Source organism: Trichechus manatus, unplaced genomic scaffold, assembly GCF_000243295.1.
Source record: "Trichechus manatus latirostris isolate Lorelei unplaced genomic scaffold, TriManLat1.0 scaffold00244, whole genome shotgun sequence".
NCBI classification, from domain to species: Eukaryota; Metazoa; Chordata; class Mammalia; order Sirenia; family Trichechidae; genus Trichechus; species Trichechus manatus.
The window spans coordinates 2338078-2348145 of NW_004444180.1; the positions used below are offsets into that span (position 1 = coordinate 2338078).

Sequence of the window (10068 nt, forward strand, 5' to 3'; positions counted from 1 at the left end):
TCCGTTACACCTGCCCTCCCAGCCTGGGCTCCGCTCCCCGTGGCTTGCTTGGGGGCTCCATCAGGGCAAAGCTGCAGGCACAGGGCCCCCTGCAGACCCAGGCCAGGGATTCGGGGACCCAGGGCCAGTGCTGCACTGGGGGCACAGGGAGGGGGACAAACGAGGAGTCCTCGGCTGTCCCGCACTCGAGTGGGGCCAACATGGAGGAGGTGGCCTCTGCAGATGCTTCCAGCCTCCTGTCACTGGCCGTCTTTCCAGTAGCAACACTGGCAGCTAGCCGGAGCTGCGGCCAGCCACAGAACACCATTCTGCCTGTGTCTAGAAGGCTGGGGGTTACCACACTCCGCAGCCATCTGAGGCCTCCTTCCCAACTGTCCAGGAAGACCCCACATAGAGGTACATGGGGCAGATGGGGCGCCGAGTGGCCCTGCATAGGCACCCACCCTCCCCAGCTCCACCCACCACCTCGGGGACCAGGGCGGTCGCCCCAGCGGTTCCAACTGGCCCCTGAGCCAGGCCAGACCCCAGCCCCATGGGTCAAGTCCTCTGCAGACCCCCCTTGCCCTGGAGCCTGTGCCCACAGACCGCCCCAGGGGGTGACTTGTTTAATCACAGAGGCTTGTTCTAACAAAACCTCCCTGGAGGCTGGTGGCCCCGAGACAGGCCTCCGATTACCCATCGTTCCCGCCGCGAAGACATCGGGAATCTGACCACTTCTCATAAACGCGGCCGTCCCCGCGTTTCAGATGGTGCTTCGAAGACCTCCAAGGATCGCCTCCCGGGCAGGATTCCCTGCAGGGCCCAGTCTCTGCTTGCATACTCCCTTGACAGGGAGCTCACCCCTCCCCAGGTGCCCCTCCTCCCGTGCTGTCCTCTGCAGCCACACCAAGACCACGGCCAGCCCTCCCCCAGAGAGACCTCCCGGACCAGCAGTGCCCAGGGGCCTGGGCCTGGCTGCCCCTCCCTTCCTGCCTGCCCTCCTTCCGGGGCACCCTGTGGCTGAGTCCTTCTGGGTAGGCAGCTGCGGTCTGAGGCCCCCGCCCAGCTGGAAACCACAGTGGCAGAGAGGAGAGAAGGGGAGAGGGGAGGGGAGGCTAGGACAGGAGAGCACACCGACATGGGGCCTTGGAGCCGAGTCAGGATCGCCAAATGCCAGATGCTGCTCACCGGCTTCTTTGTCTTGGTAACAGGCGGGTCGCGGGGAGGGTGGTGGCCACTGAGGCAAGGATGTGGCTAGAGGGGAGTGCAGAGCCATGTTACCAGGGCTCACTCACACAGACACACACATACACTCACACAATTGCACACACACTCTCTCTCTCACACACACACACACACACACACACACACACACACACACACACACCAGCCCTACTGTGGACACATGCCTGGGCTCCCCGGCGCCTGGGCTCCCCGGCTCCTGGGCTCCTGGGCTCCTGGGCTCCTGGGCTCGTGGCCTCCTGGGCTCCCCAGCGGCAGGCTCCTGGCTTCCTGGGCTCCCTGGTGGTGGGCTCCCGGCTTCCTGGGCTCCGGGGCTCTTATGCCTCCCCTACCCTGGAAGGTGTGCTCACGGGGACTGGAAGGAGCCCCAGTGTGGGGTTCAGGGGCCCTGAAAAGTAGGGAGGGGGCCAGGGGCTGGGTGGGGCCTACTCTCCTCTCTGCAGACTGGGTGACTGCAGTGGGTGTGTGTGTGTGTGTGTGTGTGTGTGTGTGGTGTCTGTGCATGAGTGTGTGTGTGAGTGTGTGTGGTGTCTGTGTGTGTGAGTGTGTGGTGACTGTGTGAGTGTGTGGTGTCTGTGTGTGTGTGTGTGAGTGTGTGGTGTGTGTGAGTGTGTGGTGTGTGTGAGTGTGTGAGTGTGCGGTGACTGTGTGAGTGTGTGGTGTCTGTGTGGTGTCTGAGTGTGTGTGTATGTGGTGTCTGTGTGTGGGGGGTGTCTGTGTGTGTGTGTGTGTGTGTGTGTGAGTGTGTGGTGGGGCATCTGGGGCAAAGGTCACTCTGCAGACCACCCAACAGAAACACCTGGGACCCCCTCAGCTGAGCCTGTCTCAGGAAAGACCGTGAAACTGTAAGAAGACCGGCATGGGGAGACCCTGGACCCTGCCCTCTGGGGCCTCAGTGTCCCCGTCTCTACAGGGACTGTACCCTGCCCTGCCCCCACGCCCTCTGAGTTTGCCCCACTCCCTCCACCCCAGCTGCTGGGCCTGTCTGTGGCCACCATGGCTGTTCATACCTACTTCGGGGCCCACTTTACTGCCGTCAGCCGTGCGTCCTTGGAGAGGAACCCCTACAAGGCCATGCACCACTGGGGTAAGCAAGATCCAGGGGCTGGTGGTTGGCAGGCGGGAGGGGGCTCTGGGGCAAAGCCACCTGGGGAGGGGCCTTCGTAAGGCGCTCTGACTGGTCCTGACATGGAGATAGACTGTTCCCTCTGAGCCAAAGCCATACCTGGCCCCCCCAGCAGGCCTCTGATGGAAGAGACAGACACTTCTAGGAGCACCCTTCACCCCCAACAGTACACCCCACACAAACTGTCCCACCTTCTATTGGCCCCCCTCCCCCTAACCTGGCAGGGGCAGGGAAGCCCTGGCCAGGAGTGAGGTCATGGCTACTCCCCTGATCCTAGACAGTCATCCCCTCTCCAACATGCTTACCCTCCTAGGCAGGCAGCAGGGAATGCGTCAAGGGTAGGGCAGGGCCCTTCTGGGGTCCCAGCTCCATAGGGAAGAAGGCTTGGGGGGCTGGGGATGGCCAAGCCCACCCTCAGGTTATGCCCTGCCTCCTCAGGAGGCCAGGGCTTGGGGACAGAGCGGGTGTGTCAGGTCAAAGCAGCAACCAGGATAGCCTGACTCGCAGAGGCCTATGGCGTTGGCTGGCTGATCAAGATGTCCCTGGGAGTGAAATGCACGGAAAGTCTACTAGATTCTTACTTGATCCGTATAAGTGGAAGAGTTGTAGGTCAAGTGAGCAGGAGTCTAACCTGAGTCACCAAAACAGAAAGTCGTGGTCCCTCAATCAGCTCGCACACTTGAGCCGGTTTGCAGACCCACAGCCCCTTGAATGAAAGAGGCCCCGTCCCCTTGAGGAAGGACCCCGCTACACTGCCAAACGTTCACACTGTTAATCTTTCTCCCAGCTTCTCCTCAAAGACCTGTGTCTTTCTACCAGGGTGACTGTGCTGGGAAACAGGAAATAATCAGACTTCCTGGGGAAGACTGGACTCCGGTTCTGAACTGACACTATTTTCAGGAGACCCCAGATCCATCGGTCAGAGTAGGGGCAGATGGAGGTCAGGAGACCAATGGGGTCTTAGCTTAGGTCTGTCTCAGTGGGTTCAGTGGGTCCCTGCCCTCATCCTGTGGTAATCTTCCCAGTTCCGGAATACATAGTTGGAATAGACATACCCACAACTAGCAGAACCCCTACGTTGACTCCTTCTGCAGTGGCAGGACCCCACATCTGCAGAGTGAGGACTCAGTCCAAGGCAAGGGCCGCCTGTGGTCCACCTACCAACAGAGGCAAGACACAGCTTGGGGCTGGGATCTGGTGGATCTATGGAAAGGGACTCCGAGTACCATTGATGTCACACACTCAACAGAAATGTCTGAGCACCTCCGACTGCTCAGGCAGGACCAACCCTCCAGGGATATTGCAGTAAAATCTGGAATGTATCAGATGGAGGAGCCAGCAGAGTAAGGGGCAGGCCTGCTGGTGGGGTTGCTCCCTTACAGAGATCCACGCCTAGGAAGGACTCTTCCATAATGGGGTGTTGGAGCTGGACCCACGGGCTTCCGGGGAAGGAGCAGTTACATGAAAAGGAATGTTCTAGACACAGGGAGCAGCAAGTGCCTGGACGTTGGTGGGTCAGGACGAGATCATTGTTTCTGGAGTGGAGGGAGAGAGGGAGAGACAGCCGAGAAGAGGGGAGCAGCCTAAGTCGAGGGGTCATGTGGGGTTCTGAGCAGAGCATGTGACATAGGCTGATATTTGGGGGATTCCTCTGGCCGACTGCTGTGCCAAGCCCAAACCCAGGTTCCCAGCCATCCTGCACAGTAGAATCCTCAGACTCCCTGGGGCTGGGGCCAGGCAGAAGTCTTCCACACTTCTGGGTGATCCTCACATCCGGCCAGGGTACAGAAACAGGAGGCTGCAGAGCAGGGGCTCAGGGGGCTCCCCGGATCACTGGTGCAGAGACCAGCATCTGGGGGATACAGAGGCCCACAGGATCAGGGCCTGCAGGCTTAGGCCCAGGCTCCTGCCCCCTCAGGCCCCGTTTCCTCACCCTAGTCCCAGGGGTCATCGGCCTCCCTAGAGCAGGAAACCCTGAGGCTGATGAGATTACAACCCCCACATGGGCCCCTGTCACTAGGGCATGGGGTGGGGGTGGGGGTGGAAATGTGGCTTCAAAGATAGCGGGGTGGGAGTGGGAAGAGAAGGAGCCCGGCCTCCCAGGCTGGTGTGGACCTGCCTCCCTCGGCCTCCCCCACCCCCCATTCTGTTCTTCTTTGTATTCGGGGGTCAGAGGCTGCTGGGGAGTGGGAGGCACATCCCTGTCTGGTGGGGAGCCACGTCCTGTTCAGAGCCTCCCCAGAATTCCAGGACACCCCCCCAGGCTCCAGTCCGATTTTGGCCCCAGGCTCCGAGCCTGGGCACCCCCCCGAGTCTCCTCTCTCTTCCTGCAGCCTTCTCTGTGGGGGTCAGCCTGGCAGGGCTCCTGACCCTGGGGGCCGTGCTCTGTGCCGCAGCCACCGTGAGGGAGGCCGCAGGCCTCATGGCTGGGGTGAGTCCCCCGCGCTCCCCAGATGCCCCGGGGCCCCAGGAGCTGGGGGGCTGTGAGGGCCCAAGGAGCCTGTCCCCTGTGTCCAGACGGAAACGGGCCCTCTCCACCCAGCTCCCACCCACCCCATCATCCAAAGGGACCCACGGAGGGTGGAGAAGCCCACGCAGCTCGAGAGCGTCTCCCAATGGCCCTGGAGGGTCTGGCTCCCCTCTGTGCTACCCGGGGCGGGGGGGGGGCCTCTGGGCGCGGGGTTCTGGTAAATTCCACTTCCCACTGAAGGCAGGCAAGCCCCAGGGCTCACCCAGTTCGCAGGTCAGCTGGTGCAGCGGCCCGGGGCGCCCTCCGTCCAGCTCTCCTGAACTCCACACCTTCCTTCTCAGCTGCTGGAGGGGGTCTCCCTTACCCTGAGGTCCCACAGGCTCCTCAACCCATACCTGTGGTCTCCCTGGGTCTCCCCAAACCTGCTTCTTCACGCAGGTCCCCGTCTTAGAAAACAGCAGAGCTCCCCCCACCCGCCGCACCTGGCCACCCAGCCAGACCCTCAGGCCATCCCAGACTCCTGCCTTCCACCTACAGCCCCACCTTGCCAAGACCCATCTGTGCTGCCCCTGCTCAGCCCAGGCCCCTCCCCTCTGTCCTGAGCTGGGGCCTTGGCTCTCCCTGGCCCTACACCGCCGCCGTGGGCGTGCGTACCCTCCTGCCCCAATGCTTTCTGGGCTCCCCCGGCTCATCACCGCAGGCCGCACAGCCTTCCCTCCCCCAACCCCTTCCCCCCACAGCCCTCTGCTCCTGCAGACCCTTGCCCCTGCAAGCAGGACCCCTCCTCCCCCTCCCCTGCCCCAGGAGTGAGTCATGGGGCCAGAGACCCTCTGAGGCTTGTGCTGGGGGCTCTGAGGCCAGACCCCGCTGGGGCTCTCCAGGGCAGGGAGTTCTGGACACCCAGGGCCACCGGGATCAAGTGTTGGTTGAATGACTCATGGTTTGTAAACATCCCAAAGGGCAGGAACCTGGTCCCTCCTGGAGATGCCACCCTGTGCAGCCAGCCAGGTGGGCCCCGGGGAGCAGAGCAGAATCCGGCAGCTCTGGCCCTCACCAGGTTTCCATTCTGGGGGGCAGCGAACGTGGGCAGGAACACGCTGGCAAAAACCTATGGGGCCGACTGGGGTGGGTGGGGCAGGGGAGATGACAGGACAGATGGGCTGCCCCTGGAGGTGAGTGGCCTGCAGGGGACTCTGAGCCTAGACTGACAGAGGGACGCCTGGACAAGGAGAAGGGAATGGGCAAGCCAGGCCCCTCCCAGCAGGTCTCGAGGAGGCTGCCTGGACAGGCTCACGCTACCTCAGTGTCCAGCCACCAGGGGGCGCCTCAAACACAGGCGGCGGGACATGGCTGCTGTGGACGAAGGGCTCTGTTTCCAAATTCCAGGCCGTCCTTCAAGTGCCAGGCCTTGTCTTCTCGACAAGGTCTTTCCAAGCTCCCCTTGACCTCTGTGCCCAGTTTGCACCCTGATCTATGGGTGAGGGTTCAGGGGGCCCAACTCAGGGGCAGGGGGCTGTAAGAATGGCCTCGGGGTCCCACAGCCTAACAGCTGCACCAACCTGACCCCTGCGGCGAGGTGGGGCCTGAGGACATTCCAGTACTGCTGGCTGCGCTCCAGCACACCGCACTGGAACCCAGCCCCTGACCCCCAGCTTGAATGGTAGCCCAGTGTGACTACCGTGGGTGCCAGGCGGCCCTGCCAGGGAAGGGAGATATGCTCGGTCAAGCCACGTGTGTGCATACGTGTGCACGTGTGTGCATGTGTGTGCATGCATGTGTGTGCACGTGTGTGCATGCATGTGTGTGTCTTTGTCTATCTGCGCCTGTTGTCGGGCGAGTGTGGCTGTCTGGGTGCTATACCTGGTATGTGCGTGTCTGTGTGTGTGTCTGCGTACATGCATGTGAGCACATATGAAGGGGCGGGGGCGGGGGCGGGGGGGCAGGGGAAGGATCGCCTCTCACGTGACAAGCGCCTGGCTGCCCCCCCACGCCCCTTCCTGCCCCCACCCCTGGCCTCCCCCGAGCTGGCCTCTCGTACAGGAAATGAAAGAGCTAACAGCCATCACAGAGGAAACCGTCCACGTTATTTCTGTGCTTATTTATTAATTTGCATTGAGAAGGAGGGGACAGCGAGCAGCCAGCAGGTCCCGGCCCCACAGCAGCCCCTGCCCTGCAAAGCCTGGGCAGGGCGGGCAGGCCCATCCACTGCCCAGAATCCCCTCTGCAGAGCTGGGGGCGAGGGCGCAAGGAAGCGAGCGGGCTGGGAGGCAGCGGGTTGATGTTCTTTTTCCTGGGGAATAGGAAGGTTTCTGGAAAGGGCCGTCCCTGGAGCTGGCTTGGGGCCTCCAGCCTGGGAGGCAGCACTGAATGATGGCTTCCAGATGGGAAGGCAGCTCAGGGCCAGTGGGGGGTGGGGGAGGAAAAGGGAGAGAAGTGGGGCGGCGAGGAAGAGGGAGGAGGGAAAGGGAGGAGGAGGAGGGAGAAGAAGAGGCAGAGGTGGCAGCTCTGGGCGCCCGCACAGCTGAGGCCTTGCAGACTGGGGCTGCAGGAGGGCGGGGAGAAGGCTGGAGGGCTCCCGGCCGCCAGGCAGTTCTGGAGGCCAGGAGTCAGAGATCAGGGTGTCCGCACGATCCACGCCTCTCTCTCTGCTTTCGGGAAAGATCCTTCATGTCATTTTTTTCTTTTGTTGTTAATCGTTGTTAACTGTTGTTGAGTCAGCCCCCAACTAACGGCAACCCCACATTTTCTAGAGTAGAACTGCCCCATAGGGTTTTCTTGGCCGTAATCTTCACAGAAGTAGATTGCCAGGCCTTTCTTTCCAGGCACCGCTGGGTGGGTTAGCAGCTGATGGCAAACGGCTTGGCCACCCAGGCTCCTTCACTCCTGTGGCCCCAGGAGTTCCCAGGCCTTCCCAGCCTGCAGATGGCCCTCACGTGCTGACTCCTCCCGGGGGTGGCTGTTTCCCTGCCCCTTCTCCCCTTTTATACGACTCCACTCGGGAGGGATTAGGTCCCACCTACTCCACCATGTCTTAACTGACCACATCTCCAAAGAAAGACCCTATTTCTCCAAACAAGGTCACACTCAGGGGTTAGGGCTTCAGCATAGCTTTTGGGGGGACACAAATCAACCCATAACACCCAAGCACAGCCCCCGAGGCTGCAGCCCCAGCGGGTGGCCTGGGGTGACCTGGCGTCTGTCTGCCCCCAGGGTTTCCTGTGCTTCGCACTGGTGTTCTGCGCCCTGCTGCAGGTGGTCTTCTGGAGATTCTACAACCCCACCCAGGTGAGCACCCCACCTGCTCCCACCCCGCACAGGGGGTCCCATAGCCGCAGAGCAGGCAGGGGGTCTGGGAACTTGTCCATCCACCTGTTACCAGGGGACAGACGGGGTGAGGGCGCGGGGGTAGGTGAACTTATGGGGGCATGCACTGGCTGGGTATGGAGTGGGGTGGGGGACAGAGACCAGAGGGTGGGGGGGCCTGGTGCTCTCCTGGGCCGGGGGCTGCAGCTCCCTGGCGGCAGGGTCCTGGGCCAGTGCTGCTCAGTCCCTCTGCTGGGAATCCAGGTCTGCTTTCTGAGCTCCTTAGCCCACCCAGCTGTCCTGGGGACCGGCTAGCGGACAGGGTTTCCCAGCCTCATTCACAGGACAACAGCTGTCCCTGGTCCTGGCAGCCTGGACGCTGACCTGCTGGAGGGTTGGGGGGACTGACCCCCGTGACCCCATGGGGTGCATCCAGGGGCATTGGACATGTTTGTGTGGGCACTTTCCCAGGGATTTCCATGTTGGTGGTGACTGGGGTGAAGTGAGGGTGGGCTGGGTCCCCGCAGGAGGTGGGCCGTTTGTTGGTTCGTTCATTCATTCATTCATTTCTTCAGCTGTTTCCTGAGAGCTTGCCGTGCTTCGGCCCGGGCCTGGCACTGAGGATGCCCCCGTGACCGCAGGGGAGGCCGGACTCTGTCTGCTGGGACAGACGCTGGCCGGGTGGCCGTGCTCCGAGTGGTAGTGTCCCGACATCGTGGCCTGCGGTCTCGGAGGGAGGGGGCCACGGTCACAGAGGCCACTGTGCGTCTCAGGAGAGGGAAGGCGGGAGCACCACGGGGAGGTGGCCTAAATCCGGCAGGCCGTCTGACCCAGGCCCGGAGCCTTCTTGGGAAGCACAGCCAAGCGCTCTAGGAGCCGGGCTGCCAGTCAAGGCCAGCCTCTCCTGCTGCGCAGAGGAAATGGGTGCCCCGGGGCTGCGAGAGGCCACTGGGGCCTGGCGGGGTCATATGGGCCTGCCCTCAGCCCAGGCGGCTCTGTGCTCAGGGGAAGTGCTGGTCCAGATCTCCAGGGACTGGAGGCTGGGGAGAAGCGGGCACCCAGGAGGGGGAAGGGCTGGCCACAGCCAACGCCCTTGCTCTGCCCCTGTGCTCCCCAGGGGATCAGACTTCTCACCCAGCTGAGCCGTGAGCCCAGGAGTGGCAGGAGGCACAGCTGGGGTGCAGCCGTTCCCAGGGTTCCCAAGGGGAGCATCTCTGCGCCGGTTCTTCTTCCCCCGCCAACGACTCACTTCCGGCCACGGCGGGCATGTAAGCACCTCCTGTCCACTGCGCCTCACCGAGACCTTCGGCTGGGGGTGGGGGAAGGGTCAGGGCTCCTCCATCCCCTGCAGAACTCAGGCGTCCACCTGCACCTTTGAGGACACAGCCCAGACCCGGGCAAGACCCCGCCAGGCAACCCGGGAAGCCAAGGGGCCGCTGTGGGCCGCAGAGAGGTGGACGGGGGACCTCAATCTCCACAAGCCCCTGTCCAGAGGAGGAAGGCGTCCTGGATTCAGACCTGGACACAGCCCTGTGACCCTGAGTGATGCCTTCCCCTCTCTGGGCCTCAGTTTCCCCATGAGCACTGTAAGGACAGACAGCCCAGGGAACAAGGCCTATTTGACTTGAGTGACTCAGTGTCTGGGCAGAACCTCAGTGTCAACAGGCAGGTGAATAGCAGAGGGATGGGGGAGGATGTGCTGGGGGATTGGGGAGGACGTGCAGGGGGATTGGGGAGGATGTGCTGGGGGATTGGGGAGGATGTGCTGGGGGATGGGGGAGGATGTGCTGGGGGATTGGGGAGGATATGCAGGGGGATGGGGGAGGATGTGCTGGGGGATTGGGGAGGACGTGCAGGGGGATTGGGGAGGATGTGCTGGGGGATTGGGGAGGATGTGCAGGGGGATGGGGGAGGATGTGCTGGGGGATTGGGGAGGACGTGCAGGGGG

General features: G+C 62.5%; 1 protein-coding gene across 5 annotated transcripts in view; it reads left to right on the top strand.

The window, feature by feature from the left end:
* The first annotated feature begins 620 nt into the window (after positions 1–620).
* The window catches only part of TSPAN32 (tetraspanin 32), a 19903-nt gene continuing 10455 nt past the window's right edge, over positions 621–10068 (top strand). For 2 of the 5 annotated variants that reach the window (XM_023724390.1, XM_023724389.1), the window contains exons 1-3: positions 621–1183; positions 2194–2308; positions 8028–8102. In XM_023724390.1, coding sequence (XP_023580158.1) covers positions 747–1183; positions 2194–2308; positions 8028–8102 — 627 coding nt within the window. In that variant the 5' untranslated portion in view covers positions 621–746. Of the gene's footprint in view, positions 1184–2193; positions 2309–4680; positions 4779–8027; positions 8103–10068 lie in introns of all 5 variants that reach the window. The other 3 variants (XM_023724391.1, XM_004389432.2, XM_023724392.1) reach the window with 3 other exon arrangements.